We start from the raw sequence: 17932 nt of genomic DNA, 5'->3' as shown, positions 1-17932 counted from the left end.
CACACACACACACACACACACACACGCACACACACACACACACGCACACGCACACGCACAGAGCATCTTTTTTAAGCCATCAGGTCTGGGACTTGAACCACTAAGTTGGCCAGGTGAGATTTAGTCACATTAACTACCATGCTACCAGCTAGCCCTTTGGGTGATTTTATTACAATTTTAAATTCTCAAAAGCCAGTACCAGCAGTTGGCATAATGGCTATGTCGATGGACTCCTATGTAGTTGACCACTGTTCGAGTCCCAGACCCGGTGGCTTAAACTCACCAGGGCACTTATGCGTGTGTGCGCAAGATCCCAAGAGGAGAATGGAGGAGAAGGGATTGCGGCGTGGCCATCCCCCCGGGGGGTGATTTCTTGCTTTCTGTCTCTCTGTCGCTCTCTGTCTTTCTGGCGAGCACACGCGCCCTATAGCAAAAACCTCTCAAAAAACAAACAAAAAAATCTCAAAAGCTGAGATCCCACTTGTTGCTGACATTAAGGGTAGTGGGCCATTCCAACCACCCTACTCCCCCTTTCGGTGTGCTCCTGTCTCTGAGCCTAGGTTCCAGAATCAGCAGAAGACAACGCCCGCCTTAACGAGATGTTTTGAGAGGGTGAAATGACAATCCGAGTGAGTTTCACTGGCCCAGGGTCCGAAATGGAACGCTGCACTTCACACAGGCTCGTTTTGTTCTCTTGTCTTTTCTTCTTCCTTCTCAAAGTGGTACCAGAACCCAGTGTCCATAGATTAGCCAGTGTTTATCCTGTGGTTTTCCTGTCTACACCAACACTGTTCAGCTCCCCATATCACCTCTTACTTGCATGAGAAGTAGGAGGTTTGTTTGGTTTTTCTTGGAGAGATTTTTGATACAGGGCATATGCACTCATCAGAGAGACAGAGACAGAGAGCGAGAGCTCACTCCTCAGGGGATGGCCACACGTAATCCCTTCTCCTCCATTCTCCTTTCAGGACTTTGGGCATGCACGCACATGTGCCTGGTGTGAGTTTAAGCCACCGAGTCTGGGACTCGAACTGCGGTTGACTACGTGTTAGTCCAGCGATGTAACCATTACACCATCTGCTGGTCCCAAAGGTGATGTTTATACTTTCCATCAGGATATAGAGAATGAAAGGGTTTTCAAGAACAGCTGGTAGTGACCGTGGCAGAGCAGTCTGGGTGAGTGAGTCCATGCACCCTCCTTCCCCAGGCCAGGCCCAATGCCTTAGCATAGGGTAAACTGCCCCTCCCTTGGCAGAGGGTCTGTCCAACCACCCCTGTCCTCCACTTCACCCAGCCTTACCCTCCAGTTCTTAGCTCAAGAAGCTGTGCTCTCTCTGGCTTCTGTGCCTTGCTACTCCTTCTAGTCAAAATACCCAGATACCTGGGGCCAGTAGGTGGCATGGGGGTTAAAGTGCTGGACTCCCACATGGCCCACTGCGGTTCAAGTCCCAGACCTGGCAACTTGCTTTCTCACTTTCCCTGTCTCTCTCTGGTCAAGTCAATAATAATAATAAATAAATAAATATAAACAAATAATTCTTTTTTTTGGAGAGAGAGACTTTTTGCTCTAGGGTGTATGTGCTTACCAGAGAATTCTCTCAATGTAAAACTATGTTCATAGACATAGTGTGTGAATTTTCAAAACCTATTTCTTCTTCAGAACTAAGAAAAAACAAAAACCCTTGCCCTTAATTTCTAGTGACAAGTAAATATGCATAAAATATTTATTTATATATTGTTTTTATTTGTTTTTTATTATGGAAAATTTCAGACATACCCCAAAATAAACGGTAGAGTTACTCCTCTCCTCACAGCCATCCTCAGTCTTCGACATTATTTCTATATCACCAATTCTGTTTCATCTATACCGATACTTTTTTCCTCCCCCAACCAGATCATTTTATTTAAATCTAATCAGGGAGGGACAGCATGAGAGAAAGAGAGAGGGAAAGTGAGAAGCAAGCTGCCAGGTCCAGGTTCAGGGTGTGCCATGTGGGAATCCAGCATCCCTAACCATCACGCCACCTGCCGGCCGGCAGCCAGATCCAGATAGCATATTATTTCATCTCTAAATACATTCGCATTTATCTTTAGAGATTAGAATTTTTCTCATGGAACTGCAATATCATTTTAACACCTAAAAATATATATGATTCCTTAATATTATATAATATTCCATCGATATTCAAATTTTCCAAATGTCTCATAAATGTGTTTTAGCAGTTGGTTTATATTAATTAGGATAGAATAAGCTCCATCATTCCATTTGATTGATATGTCTTTTAACCTGCCACTGTCCCCCGACCCCTACTTTGATTGCCAGAGGATATATGTGCTCAACAGAGACAGACAGGGGTGGGAAGAAAGCACCCCCCAGTGGGGCACCGTTGTGCTGCGGTCCCTTCTCCTCTGTTGTTCTTCCATGGGACTTGGGGCTTGCATATTCACATGCCCCGTATCTTCTCCAAACTGCAGCCGACCATGTGAGATCTGGCTCCCTTAGCCACTGGGCTACAGGGCTGACTTCCTCACCTCTTTTTTATTGCTATTTATTTGTCAGAGAAACTGAGTAATCTGTCTTAAAGACTTTCTCACATACTGGATCTGGCTGACTACATCTTGAACTTGTGGAACGTAACATGTATAAAGTGTTTGAATTCATTTCCGTCACTATTCTTTCGATGACCAGATTGTCACATCTCTGGCCAGTGGGAGCTCCTTCTGATTTACTCTAGTCTCCTTGATCCAACCGTAGTATTCTTTGAGGATTGTCAAGGTTCATTTTTGCATTTCCTGCCCCAGATCTGGAACCAGACCTTCCTTTGAAGAGCACCAGTTCTTTTCATTGGAAAATGGTGTTTGAATTTGAGGGAGTGGAACATTCTAATAATATGTTATTGTCCACTTGGTAGAGTTAGTCTCCTTCTGTTATTTTTCTGTCATCCTCCTCTTCATTTCTCTTCAGCCTGTAATGGAGAGGTTCAGGGCACAGCTACTCCACTGTGTGTGGGAATGTGGGCAAAGTCCCGGGATTTCTGTCTTGTTCGTTCCCCAAAAGCGTGAACCCTGTAGGGCAGAGCTCTGAGTCAAAACTGGGGCTGTCCTGTTGTGAGAAGTTCGTGTGGGATAAATCCCAGGATCAAATGGGACATTGTAAGAGCATCTAGTCACCATTCTGCTTCCAAGCCTGACTCACTAATTTAAAAATCCCTGGCATTTGAAAGTCCTTATTTAAGCTATTTAGCAATATGTTGTATTCAATAACAAAAGTACAACCTTGTAGAAAAACCTGAAATAAGTGAAATTTAGCAAAAAGTATTTAGTTAGAACTGACCTGAGGACCTGCGCTGCTTTTATTGTGAAACTATAGCTTAACAACAAAAACAGGGATGAATTACAAGAGCTTTTGGTGTGCTGGCGGGCACTTTCTCTGTGACCTCAGAACTGCTAGGACAGGAGGAAAACTCAGATTCTCAAACTCAAATTTCACCCTCAGGGACTTGAGCTAGTTGGAAATCTCTGGTCACTGTCTTGGTTTCATTCTTTCTTCTGGTATATACTTAGAAAAAGAGACTATTTTGCTGACATTTAACTTTGCAAAAAGTGGACTATCTCACCTACAGGGGCAAGGAAAGGGAACACCTCAGGCAGTGATATTTAATCAGGGGATTATGCATTCTTCCTGGGTTCTAGCCTATGAAAATTGCATGTTTCCCTGGGTATAATGTTACCATCATAAACACGGCACTGCCTGAGAAGGCCAGGGAAAACATTTTGGAAAACAAATACTTATTGCCAAAGTACTAAATACATAGTAAAGCTAATGACTGTTTACTTTTAGACCAAGTCGTATTATCTACAAAGCTTAGCTATGAGTGGTTTTCAGATTGTAGCACTCTTCCAGGTAACTTCTTGATTCCTGATGATGCCACACATTACTTGAGCATGTTTGTGTGTTCGTGTGCACATTTGTGGGTATCTTTTATTTTCTGTGTGTCACCAAAGTCCTTCATCTGATCAAGCTTCCAAAACTGCAGAGGAGAATTGTGTTGTTTTAAGGGTCTTCTGGGTCAGCATTTTTACGGGTGCATGCTTTTGTGGTATTAAAGTGCCAGAATCCATTCATTTTTTTTTTCCTGCCCACACATATTCATTATGGCCTTGAGGGTAGCTTCACAGCCCACCAGCGCTGTCAGTACCAATATCAGGCCTCCCTGTGACAAGGTCAAGGTGAATATAGAATAGATTAGATGTATTACAACAGGAAGAACGGCTTCCAGAAAAGGCTATGGATTTGAAATTTGATTTACAGCTCTGATCCCTGGCACTGTTTAATTTACAACCTGTTCATGTTTCTCATTGTACTGAAAACCTAAACACTGCTAAACAGGAGGGAAGAGGGGTCTAGGATCCATTTTAATTTAAAATAATTGGGCAACCATGAGGATAGTCATGTATTTGACTTCGCCCTGCTGAAGCCACATGGAATGGTCCCAAGTTTGCATCCTGCTGTCTCCCTTATGCTCCAGGCCTGCATGTGTGCCTGTGATCTGGCCAGCTGAGGCTAGGGGTGGATCCCGGCATGAAGACATTGGTGAGGATGCCTAATCTCTGTCTCTCAAGGAAATAAAGAAACAAAATAATTGAATAAACAAACAATTGGGTCTAAAAGCATACTATATGTATGGAAGCAGGATGAGAAGGATAATAATTTCTTACATTGCTTAAGGTTTTTTTGTTTTTTGGGGGTTTTTTTTGGAGAGGTTTTTGTTACAGGGTGTGTGTGCTCACCAGAAAGACAGAGACAGAAAGCGAGAAATAACTCCCTGGGGGGAAGGCTACACCGCAATCACTCCCCTCCATTCTCCTCTCGGGATCTTGGGCATACACGCACACGCGCCCGGTGTGAGTTTAAGCCACCAGGTCCAGGATTTGAATCATGGTCGATTACATGGGAGTCCAGCGACATAGCCATTAGGCCAACTGCCGGTCCCAAGTTTTATAGTTTCCAAAGTGAGCATATGTCCTGTTTCACATGAGGTCTTCCTGGCTCCCAGATTTGTAGGCCAGGCAGGTATTGGAATCCCATTTGAATGATCCTGAGCTGAGATGTTAAGTGACTCTTGGCAGAGCCAATATGAGAGTGCAAATACATGACTAATTTAAGGAGCGTGCACGCAGCCTATCTACTAGAGGCTCACGATTAAAGGAATAGTCCTTGTCCTTGAGGAACAGTCTAGGCATACATGTTTTCTCAGAGATTCATCGCCAGAGATGTCTGTCTTTTCCCCATGACATATCTCTTGCTGTCCACCCATCTCCCTCAGGGGACTTATTATGGCCTTGTTGAGGTAGTCGGGGCTCAGCCTTTCATTCTAGGCCTTGTTCTACTGAGTCGCTACTCCTCCAGCTTTGCTCTTCATCTTGGCAGTAGATCCCAACATGTTCTGTTGTATTTTCTCATTCTAGAATTTCCGTTTATTAGTTCTCTGTCTTATTTCCTATTTTTTTATTCATTTCAATTAAATATTTTCTGTACTACATTGAGCATAGTTGCAATACATTCTCAAAAAATCCTTATCTGCAAATTCCATCGCCTTGGTCATCTTGAGATTGCATTTCCATCGTCTTTCTTTTAGTAAAGAATTATTTAATTTAAATTAATTTGTTTACTTAAATTTGACCAGTGAGAGAGAGAGACGGAAAATGAAAAAGCAAGCTGCCAGATCCAGGACTCAAACCATGGTCAGCCATGTGGGAGTCCAGCACCCTTAACCACCACGCCAACTAGCAGCCCCTCCATTGTCTTTTTAATCTGAGACTGGGTCACACTTCCAGATTCTTCTTTATTTTTTTCTTTCTCTCTTTAACTGAAAAAAGAAAATTGTGCATATTTATCATGTGTAATGTGATATTTTGAAATATGTGTACAGTATGGAATGGCTAAATCGAGGTAATTAGCATATGCATTACATCACACACATATATTTCTTAGTGTTAAAAACACTTAAAATCTACTCTCTTAGCAGTTTTCGAGTACAGTTGGCCCTCTGTATCCACAAGTTCCATATCCATGCCCTCTGTACCCTTGATTTCAACACACCACAGATTGAAAATATTTTGGGGAAAAAAAATTCCAGAAAGTTTTAAAATCAAAACTTAAAGTTGCTGCATGCCAAGTGTTACACTGAATCCACATGAATGAACTGATATATACGCCTTGTGTTAGATACTATAAATTATTCAGAGAGTAAAGTATATGGTGGCTGTGCGGAGGTTCTGTACAAACACCATGCTGTTTTATAAAAGGGACTTAAGCATGTATAGATTTTATATCCAAGATCATCCTGGAACCAATCCCCTGTGGATACTGAGGAATGACTGTATTCAATACATTGCTTTGTTTTAAGAAGTATTTAACTTTATTTATTTTTATTATTATTATTATTACTTAATTTGCTATGGAGCACACGTGCTTACCAGAGAAGAGAGAGAAAGAAAGTGAGAAAGCAAGCTGCTGGGTCTGAGACTCAAATCTCAGTCTGCCATGTGGACGGGGGCCTTAATCCCCATGCCACCTGCTGGCCCCTTGTTTTATTTTTTAAATTAATGTATTTATTTCTTCAGAGAGATAGAGAAAGAGGCATCCTGACAGAGTCTTCACTCTGTGATTTCAGCTAGCCTGGATCTCAGGACATTGCACTTGGGAGATGCTCGGGAGGTTCTGGGACACAATTCCAGGCCTTTCCCACATTAGTTTTGTTACTGCCACAGCCACTAGACCCAGTATATATTATACCATGTTGTACAATGGACTCCTTGAACTATTCTTTGTATCTAATGAAATTGTGTGTCATTTGACCAGACTTCTCCAAATTCCTCTTCTTCCTGTCACTGCCCGCTCCCCACCCAACCTTACCTTAGCTCCTGGTAACCATCATTCTACTTCCCACTTCTATTCATTCACCTTTTTTTTTAGAGAGAGATTTTTGCTATATGGCACATGTACTCACCAGAGAGACAGATAGAAAGCAAGGAATGGCCATGCCACAATCCCTTCTCCTCCATTCTCTTCTTGGGATCTTGGACACACACATACACGTGTGCCCGTGCGCACACGCACACACACACACACACACACACACACACACACACAGTGTGAGTTCAAGTTGCCAGGTCTGGGACTCGAACTATTGTTGAGTCCATGGGAGTCCATTACGCCATCTGCTGGTTCCCTGAATTCCACTCTTTAAGATTCCATATATTAATGAGATCCTGTGGTATTTGTTTTCTGTCTTGATTCATTTCATTTATCATAATATCCTCCAGGTTCATCCATGTTGCCACAGATGACAGGATCCCCTCTTTAGGAAGTAGAATGGAATTCCATTGTGTATGCACCATATTGTCTTTATCCATTCATCTGCTGATGGACACTGAGGTTGATTCTATATATTGGCTATTGTGAATAATGTTACAGTGAACATGAGAATACAGATATCGCTTTGACATACTTCTTTCTTTCCCTGTAGATATATATATACCAGCAGTGAGATTGCTGGATCACATGGTCCTTCTTTTTAATTTTTTGAGGAACTTTCATACTTCTGTCTGTTAATGGCTTTGCTAACTTATACTCCCACAAAAAAATGCAAAATTCCCTTTTCTCCATATTCTCACCCATACTTAAATTTTATCTTTTTGATTATAGTCATTCTAATAACTATGAGGAGATATCTCCCTGTGATTTTAATTTGCATTTCTCTGGTGAGTAGTGATATTATGCATTTTTTTACATATTTATTGGGCATCAGCATGTCTTTTTTTGAAAAATGGCTCTTCAAGTCCTTTGCCAATTTTTTATGGAATTTTGTTTTCTTGCTATTGAGTTGCTTGAGTTCCATATGTATGTTGGCTAATAACCCCTTATCAGATGTATGGTGTCTCAGTTCATTATTGTGTTGCTAACAGAATATTGAGACTAGATGATTTATTAAGAAAATAGGGACTTTTTCACAAAACTCATGACTCTGATGGCTAGAAATTTCAAAGTCAACACAAAATGGCAGAAGGCATCATTTTTAGTAGAGCAGAGAATGTGCCTGGTCTGTATCCAGGTGGCTTTGTCTCTGCCATTCAGGTCTCATTCTCTCTGTGTATAAACCCTACCAGAACTCATGCATGGAGGCCCTGTACTAATAATGTCATCACACTCAAAGGCCTCACCCTAGGACACTGTGAGAGAATTCAGTTTTTATTTAACATCTTTATAATACAATCAAGTCCCAACACATACATTTCTGGGGGATATTCCTTCATGATTCACTAAGACTAAATTTCAAAACATGAAACCTGGGGGATGAACCACTATCCAAACTATTATATACAGTTTGTAAATATTTTCTTCCATTTTATAGGTTGTTTCTTCACTCCTATAATTGTTTTCTTTGCTGGGCAGAATTGTTTAGTTTGATGTAATCCATGTCTATTTTTGCCCATGCTGCTTGTACTTTTAAGATAATAACCAGAAAATCATTGCCCATATCAATGTCATGGATTCCTGTTTTCATCTACTAATTTTCCTGTTTTCATCTGCTAGTTTTTATCTCTTATATTTCAGTTTTTAATTCATTTTTAATTTTGTGTATATGGTATATGAGATAGGAGTGTAGAGGGGGTCCAGAGCTTATAATTTTTGTGTATGGAATGGTTAGATTTAGTAGGGCCTCCTGATTCTTCTTAAATTTAGTGATTTCATATTGAATTCTGGATGTTGTATTCTGTAAAAGATTCTGGTTTTTGTTATAGTCTCTCAAAGTGTATTGGTATTTTTGCTTTAGCAAGCAGTTGTTTTGGTTGGACTCAAGCTGCAAACTTTCTTTTGAGCAATTCTTTTACCTTTGGCAGAGATATTTTGCATCTTCCCTATGTATTCATGGTTCAAGGATTAGCCAAAACCTAGAATAGATTTTGCACTGGAATTTAGAGTGCCTCTTCTCTGGATTTTTCTTTTCTTGGATTCTCTAACTTTACAGTGACTATGGTTGCCCTGGATTCTTTCCTCTGGTTCTTCAGGCCATAAAGATTACAGATTTTCTGTCAGAGTTTTAGTCACCTTTTATGGCACTGTTGTAAATATAGGGAAAAAAATCGTATTTACAATGCTCTTACACAGCACCTCGCTCGTTGCTTCTGACAACAGATGTGTGGGAAAATTGTTCTCCCAAACACCAAGCAATCAATTATCTGCCAAATTTGTCAGTGGGTATCTGGAGTAGTCTCTAATTTAACTCAATTTTAACATTACTTGTATATAGAGGTAGATCTCACGGATTAAGGGCTCAGTCCCATAAGACTGTCCTCTACTTCAGATAGATGCCTGTTATAATGCTAGGCATCTGGAATTTTTTTTAGATTATTCATTGTTTCTTCTGAGGGGCAAACCAACAGACATCTCTGACAGGGTCATCACACCATGATTCACCCCACTCTCAACAGTCCCAGATCACAGACACATACATGTACACTTGCGCACCCAGTGAGCTCAGTGAGGCCCCAGGAAGCAAATCTAGGACCTCTCCCATGTGAGTCAGGTTGTTTTACCACTGCATCACTGCCTGGCCCTCTCCAGAACTTCTGACCAGTTGACTCTGAGGGTTTCCAGAGACACTTCCTCAAATTTTATTAATTTTCTAAGGCACATCACAGAACTCAGAGAAACATTTCACTTATGTTTATTTACTTATTATAAAGGATAGTACAAAGGATACACATGAACAGCCAGATGGAAAAGATGTATTGGGCAAGGCATGTGAGAAGGGGCATGAGTGGTTAAGTCTGGTAGGAACTTAAAAGTGATACAACAAAAGCAGAACTCTCTCTGTTACTGCGTTATGCCTCTCTATGTAAGTGTTTCTTTGCAGGAAGGATTCCACAAGTGAGTCTGAAAATCTATTGTACTTGTCCAACTTCCAGCCAGTTTTTAAATTCTCTAATGTCACTTCTAAGTTGCCTGCTCATCCAGCCATTGTTGTGAGAACTTTCAGTGAGAGACTGGTTCCTTTTTCTCTTGAAATTTTTGCCTTCCCTCCTCAGCATCTCAGGGTCCAATGAAGGCTTTCTGTCCATGGTTCCTCTTTAGCAGAATTTTAGCAAAACTCCTTGGAAGAAAGTGGGTTGAATTCAGCTGGTCAGTGTTGCTTTGCTTTGATGAACATTTCAGATGGATCTTTCTGGTGGAAGAGGATGATAAAAGGAGGAAATGTACAGCTGAGCCTTTGTTCTAACACCCAGTTGATACTCCGAAGAGCCTGGTTGGCCTGGCATGTGCCTCAAGGCATGTAGCATTCTAGAGCAGAGCTGCGGAAGACCACTGACCTGGCTGGAGTGGCTGAGAGCATCTGCAACTCCCTGACCTATTCAGGAAGGAGGCAGTACGATGATTGACATGATGGTTATCTTGTGGTCATGTAAGGAGATAACCTAAGAGACTGAGTTTGGACCCAGATATGGTGAGACTTGGGACATTCTTCCATGTAAATAAATTAAAGGAGTAGAGAAGAACATAGGCTCTGTGGATAATGGTCAGAGAACTGGAATTCCTCTGTCCTAATCTGAATTTTCCTCTAGCTCCATAAACTTTGAGAAGTCCCCTCAACTTTATATATGGATTTTGCCACTGGGAGGGAAGGACTTCATGGATGGCTGAAATGAGATAAGAAAATATGCACGGGATGGCAGATGGAGGAAAGAAAAGTCATAGGAGCTGGGAGTCATTTGCTTATGTACAGTGGTTAGTGTGGAAGAGAAGTCACTGTCTCCTTCATGTCAGGTGCTCAGCCTTCCCGATGTCTGCAGAATACATCTCTCCAAGTGTGTCATTCACCCCTTCCCTCTGAGGAGCAGAGTTTTTGAAGTGTCCCCTTGTATCCAAACAAAGCATTTCACAGTATTTCGAGCTTGTTTATTCTCTGGTAAAGCCTGTGATCTGTTAGTGCATCTCCTGCCATCCTAGTAAGACAACAGAGCACAAACTGAAGCAAGATGTCTTTTCTACTTGTCTTTCACCTTTTTAATTCAATTATTTTTCATTTTTATTTTTCAGAGTCAAAAGCATCCAATGCTACAGTGGATCCTCGGTCATTTTCCCTCAGGAAGTCCAGTGGTGGATTTGAACCACTGCCATTGTTGGAGTTAGAGAAAAATGAAAGCAGACTAACTGAAGACAGACTCGCCTCCATTAACCAAAGCAGACCCCTTCAAAAGCCACTTGCTGCATTCATCTCGAAAAGTGCCTCAGATACATTCATCTCGAAAAGTGCCTCAGGGTATCTGACCAGCTCCTGGCTGACCCTCTTTGTCCCCTCTGTCTACACTGGTGTATGTTTAGTAAGCCTTCCTCTCAACATCCTGGCCATCGTCGTGTTCATCTTGAAAATGAAGGTCAAGAAGCCGGCTGTGGTGTACATGCTACACCTGGCCGTGGCCGATGTGCTGTTTGTGTCCATGCTTCCTTTCAGGATCAGCTATTACTTTTCCGGCAGTGACTGGCAATTTGGGTCTGCAATGTGTCGCTTCGTCACGGCAGCATTTTACTGTAACATGTATGCCTCCATCATGCTCATGACGGCCATAAGCATCGACCGGTTTATGGCTGTGGTGTACCCCATCCAGTCCCTCTCATGGCGTTCTCTGGGAAGGGCGTCCTTCACTTGTCTGGCCATCTGGGCCATGGCCATTGCAGGGGTGGTGCCTCTTCTCCTCAAGGAGCAAACCATGCAGGTGCCGGGACTCAACATTACCACCTGTCACGATGTGCTCAATGAAACCCTGCTCGAGGGCTACTACGCCTATTACTTCTCAGCCTTCTCCGCTGTCTTCTTTTTTGTGCCGTTGACCATTTCCACAGTCTGTTACGTGTCTATTATTCGATGTCTCAGCTCCTCCACAGTTACCAACCGGAGCAATAAGTCCCGGGCTTTGTTCTTGTCGGCTACTGTCTTCTGCATCTTCCTCATCTGCTTCGGACCCACGAACATCCTCCTGATTGTGCATTACGCGTTCCTGTCTCATAGCTCCGTGACAGAGGCTACTTACTTTGCCTACCTGCTTTGTGTTTGTGTCAGCAGCATAAGCTGCTGCATTGACCCCTTAATTTACTACTACGCATCCTGCGAGTGCCAGAGGTACCTCTACAGTATCTTATGCTGCAAAGAAAGTTCAGATCCCGGGAGTTACAACAGCAGCGGTCAGCTGATGGCAAGTAAAATAGACACCTCTTCCAGTCACCTGAGTAATAGTATATACAAAAAGCTGTTAACTTAGGGAAAGGACCGCTGACAGGTTAAGAAAAAGTGGATAAAAAAGTGAATAACCTGAGGATTCTGCTAGTTCCTGCCAAAAGTGTATTTTCTTCACCACCTAAAACAAATGTATGATTTGCATGCTTGCTTCTTATAAAGCCACTAAGCATATGAGTATTTGCTAATTACAGGAAGAGATAAGAGGAATAGATGATAATGTTATTCCAAGGGAGCGTAGATGGTGCTACAGTAATAACTGAACGTCACTTTGGGATGTGTTTAAGTGACTGACTTTACATATGTGTGTACGTGTGTGTGTATATATACACACTTGCATTATTTGCAGTGCGGTGTAGAACAGGCACTTTGAAACCCCTCTTTTCTTCAGCAATTACAGAAGTAGCTCCATTTTCCTGATTAAACATGTAGTCAGGTTGGTGAGTGTAGCCCTGAACATCTGAAGATGCCCATCAATAGTGAGGGACTCTGTAGTGTAAATTTACTTAACTTTTGCAAATAAGAGTATTTTGAAGTTGTTGAACAACAGTATTTAAGTTATTGAAGGATGAGATTCAGTAGTATCTGTGCGTAGAAAAAGTTAGTGTTTTCTGGCCCAGACTGCAGTAACGTGCATTGGCAGGTCCTGCTATTTGGCAGGCTGAGGCCACGTGAGAGGCCCGGGTTTGATTTCTGGTCCACCCTGAAAGTTAGGCAAGGCAATTATACCTGTAAGTCCAGCTACTTGAGAGGCTGAGGCAGGAGGATCATGACAGTGAGACACTGTGTATATTTTTTTTAATAAAAATTTCTGGATTTTTAAAAACATATCAAAGTTTGAATTATTAATATTATTAAAGTCAATTAGAAGCTCTTGTTTTGACATGAGTAACATTTCTGACATTTTTCATATTGTATACATAAACCAAGATTAAGCATAAGTCCCAGTAGTAACTGTAGGTTGGCTTTCAGAGACGCCCACCCCTGAGAGCTACCTACATCCACTCACAATGGAGGACTCCAAGCAGCAGAATGCATGGCAGGGCCGTGTACTACACAGATTGCCAGAATCCCTCCAGTTGAGCCTCCCAGAGAACAGAGGAATTGGAACTATCATGCTGGCTCCATCCTCCTGGAGTTCCCCCAAAGGCTGGCTGTGAAATGGTCATGTTTATTACAACTTGGCAAACCAGATGTGATATTCTAAGAGGTAATGACTATGAAAGATTTCTCTAGCCATAGTAAGATGAGAAAGAAGACATGGTCACGCCCCATAGTTGTCTGCATGGGCAATTCTCACGGGAAGCACCATTAGGTTTTGTGGGTACTCCGATGGGTACCACAAGGATGGAGAGGGATAAGACCAAGGCCTGTCCTCAAGAAGAGCAAAGTAGAGCCAGCCCCATAGCACTACACATGGGAAGCAGATGCCACTTGGCCAACTGGGGTTCTAGTCCTTACCCATCAGCTTGAAAACACACATTAGAAGTGTGTGCATGCCCAGGATCCTGAAGGGATGGAGAACTGAGGGGAAAATCTTTGCAGCATAACCAAACCTGTTGGGGAGTACACGCCCATGGGTGCATGCTTGCTCTCACTCTCACTCTCTCTCATGCTTGTGCACATACTTTCTGGCATTAAAAAAAAAGAGATGCTACATAGCATATGCTGTATGTACACTAAATATGTCATATAAAGAAGTGCTTTTAGCAGATGTCACCATGTATGTTTGACACAGGCAAGGCCTTACAGCTCCAGAACTTTGAACATTTGGGTTGCCACTTCCTGTGTTAAAACTTAAGATGAAAACATGACACAACACAGGATGTATATTTTAAAAAATAGGTCCAGTATATAGTAATTGGACACTTTATTTATAAGTATTTTTCAATAAATTACTGAAATGAGGTTTTCTGTTAAGAATTATATCAGTCTGGTTAGAAATACTAGAAGAAGATGTAATTGACATTAAAATTTAGGAAAATTATTCTGTATTTTCCATTCACTTTTCGTAAGAGTTAATGAATTGATTGTCTAACCCCATGATATGTGTCAAGTGTAGAAAATCTTCATGGATATGACAAAGTAATTTGAAAAATAGGTTGAAATGGATCTTTTTTCCTCATGAAAAATAGTAACATTGTGAACACAGTGGAAAATTGCAAGGCAAAAGTTTGATTAAAAGAGCAAACTATTTCCAAATACTATAGAATAATTTACATAAAAATAATGTAACTATTATAAACATAAGTTAGGACTGGTTATATTAATTTGGTTTTAATATTGATGTTATCTAAATCAGTGGTGGCTTACTGTCATTGTTTATTTAATCCATATATATTTAAGTACCCCTGACATGGCTATCATTACTAATAAAATATTGTCCCACTGTTTTTATGTTTGCTCTCTTTTAAAAAAGATTGATGTAACCTCTATTAATAAACATGAAAATGTGCTTGGTATCTGTGTGGAGTAAATTATTTTATTTTTAGGCCCTGGCAGGGTGGCATTTTTAAAGGTTTAATTGAGGAACATCTAATAGAGTGATTAGCATTAATTAGAAGAGTGTCTCATAAACCCTGCAGAGTTTGGGCAGTTAAGAGAAGCAACAAGGGATGGGGAAGCACCCAAGACTGACAATTAGGAGTAGCTGTTACCACCCACAACCTGCAGGAGTGGCAAGGGGACTACACTGACTTCTCCAACCATCTGGGCTCTTACTGGTGCCTCCCACTGCTTGTGATCTTAACCAAAAACGCAGAAGCCACAGGATCCTGGGTGATGTCAGCTTCCTTGGCAATGGAGGATGGGTCTGGAAGAACAAGGGGTGGGGGGAGTAGAGACAGGATGATTTCTGCCAAAGGCAGGTGGTCTGCTTTTTCTTAATTTAAATTTATTTATTTATATTCATTCACTATACTATTTACATTCATTCACTGTACATCATTACAGCATACAAAATGAGATTTCCCATCCAGAGTACACTGTATATTGGCTTAATCAAGCACATCAACAAACATGTTATCAAAAAATAATTTTCCATTTTTTATTTCCTGTATATTTTGCTTTTTTTTTTTTAGGTGATCTGCTTTATCTGCTTTTTTTTTTTTTTAGGTGATTTGCTTTGTTTTTTTGTTTGTTTGTTTGTTTGTTTTTTAACCCCTTAGGGCAAGTCAAACTTGTATCATTGAGAACATATTCAGATTCCTGAATTATTGGCATCGTGAGTAGCATCTGTGGTTCTTTCCAAGTGAGAAACAAATCAAATGTCAGAGCAGGGAGGAAACCCATAGAGGGCTGTGTTGTCTTCTGTTTGTGAGTGATAATCCTCCACCATCTCACACTCCCGCAGGCTGAAGGGAGGAGTGGAGATTTAAAGCAAAATGGCAAGAACCTCTAAGAGCAGAAAAGCAGTAAACATTTTTCATGAAGTATTTCTAGACCATAGTTGATGGAAGAATTTTTAACTAAACCAGAATTCTGTTCACATACAGAATTTTTAAGTTAACACATAAGCTTTTATTATTATATGTTTTTTTCACATAAGCTTTTAAAGTTTTTGAGGCCTGGGCTTTCCACAAGTGCTTCAGGAACAGATGTACTAAATGAAGTCACATGGGTTTCTCAGTTCACGGCTACCAAAAATAGGATCTTCACTCTGACCATAAAGTAACCTTTAAACTCTTCTATTATTTTTTCCAAATGTGTTTGAATTTTTAAAAACACACTTCAAGTTTCTAGACACAAAATTATCTTTTTTTTCCACTAAGTCAAAAATAACATTTTTAAAGAAATGGAATACTTGGCTGTTGAGTGTACACTTGGAAAATATTAGGTTATACCTCTGAATAAGGTCATTGATAAAACTCTTTCAGAAATTAATAAAACTGGGCTGGCCCTGTGGCCTAGGGGTTAAGAGATCCTGATCCTACATGCCCAACTCCACAATTCAAATCCCAAATTCGGTGATTTATGATGGGTGCATGTGCAAGTGTGCCCAAAATCCCAATGGGATGGAGAAATGAAGATTGCAGCATGACTGTATTCCATTGTGGGGTGCATTTTTCTTCTCCTTTGCTCTCTGTCTCTTTCTGTCTCTCTGATGAGCACACACCTCTAGCAATTAAAAAATAATAATAATAAAACTGTTGGCATGTCCTTCAGAAAGTCTTGGACTCCAAAGCAAATAGAGGCCAAGCCTTTTCTGTTTCTGACGTCCAGTCCTTCCCTTTGCAGATTAATCTTCATCTAGATGCTATAGTGAAAAATTGAGGGCAGGAGATGGCAGGTGGCATGGTGGTTAAGATGCTAGACTCCCACGTGGTCAACCATGGTTCAAGTCCTGGACCTGGTGGCTTGCTTTCTCACTTTCCCTCTTTCTCTCTCTCTGGCCAAAGTAAAATAATAATAATAATAATAAATAAAATTAAACAGATAATTCTTTAAAAAAAAAATAAAAAAAAAAAAAAAAATTAAACAAAAAATTCTTTAAAAAAAAAAAAAAAACAGTCACCTGCAGTAATTTTCTGGCATAATAAATATGCTGTGCAGTTTTGCCTTTCAAATTTACCATACCAAATGAGCATGGGGAGTAACTGACCAGAGGATAAACCTATTGGTGTTTTACAAGAGGTACAGTTAAGTAAGCTGCAGTCTGAGAACAGAGAAACGCATTAATGCAGTGATCCCCAGAGTCCTGAGACTCTTTCAGGAGGTTTCCAAGGTCAAAACTCTTAAAACACAAAGGGGTTTTTTTTTGCCTTTTTTGCTCTGATGCTCTCACAAATGTATAGTTGACTTTCCAGAGACTGTATGACTTGTGATAATGCAACTGATTGAATACAGAGGCAAAGTTGACTTCTATTAAGCCAGCCACTAAAGAGAGCATTACCGGGACCAGCAGTTAGTGTAATGGCTATGTTGCTGGACTCCCATGTAGTCGACCACAGTTCAAGTCCCAGACCCAGTGGCTTAAAACTCGCGCCGGGCGTGTGTGCTGGCGTGTCCAAGGTCCCGAGAGGAGAATGGAGGAGAAGGGATTGCGGCGTGGCCATCCCCCCTGGGGGGGGGGGATGATTCCTCACTTTCTGTCTCTGTCTTTCTAGCGAGCGCACATGCTCTATAGCAAAAACCTCTCCAAAAAGGAAAAAAAGAGAGCATTTACCCCCTCCCAAAAAAAGAAAAGAAAGGTAAAATGATTCAAGTCTTTTTATTAAATTAACTAAAATAAATATGCTCAAAAGTTCCTCATTTCAAATGTCTAATATAGTAAATATAAGTTGATATAGTCAGTAGTGTGCTAGTGAACTGGATATCCAGGAAAAGTAAAAAAGCTTTGAATTGTAGCATTTGCCAATTTCCATGGTGTAAAGACTTTTCTTCATTGACAATTTCAAAATTCTCATAGCTTAACAGCTTGAAAAATTACTGCATATTGAATTATCAGGGGCTGATATAAGCTAACTTCAACAAACCCCTGTATGTAACCCATGTAAATGAAAGCTCAGAAATTTTAAGTATATTAATATAGGTGCCTTGAGCCAAAGAAATTTTCAAACTACTGCTTTGACACGTTTCTCAGATGTATTGACCTCAAGAAGACAGAAAATTGCAATCATTATAAAGCAAACAGG

The 17932-nt window shown here is 40.8% G+C and overlaps 1 protein-coding gene across 1 annotated transcript in view; it reads left to right on the top strand.

Annotated features, from left to right (window-relative positions):
* F2R (coagulation factor II thrombin receptor) overlaps positions 1–14759 on the top strand; it is an 18255-nt gene extending 3496 nt beyond the window's left edge. The window contains exon 3 of the mRNA XM_027767979.1: positions 11105–14759. Coding sequence (XP_027623780.1) covers positions 11105–12324 — 1220 coding nt within the window. The 3' untranslated portion in view covers positions 12325–14759. The remainder of the gene's footprint in view (positions 1–11104) is intronic.
* Positions 14760–17932: the final 3173 nt, after the last annotated feature.

Source organism: Tupaia chinensis, unplaced genomic scaffold, assembly GCF_000334495.1.
Source record: "Tupaia chinensis unplaced genomic scaffold, TupChi_1.0 Scaffold145093_1, whole genome shotgun sequence".
NCBI lineage: Eukaryota > Metazoa > Chordata > Mammalia > Scandentia > Tupaiidae > Tupaia > Tupaia belangeri.
This window is presented reverse-complemented; position numbering and strand designations above follow the sequence as displayed.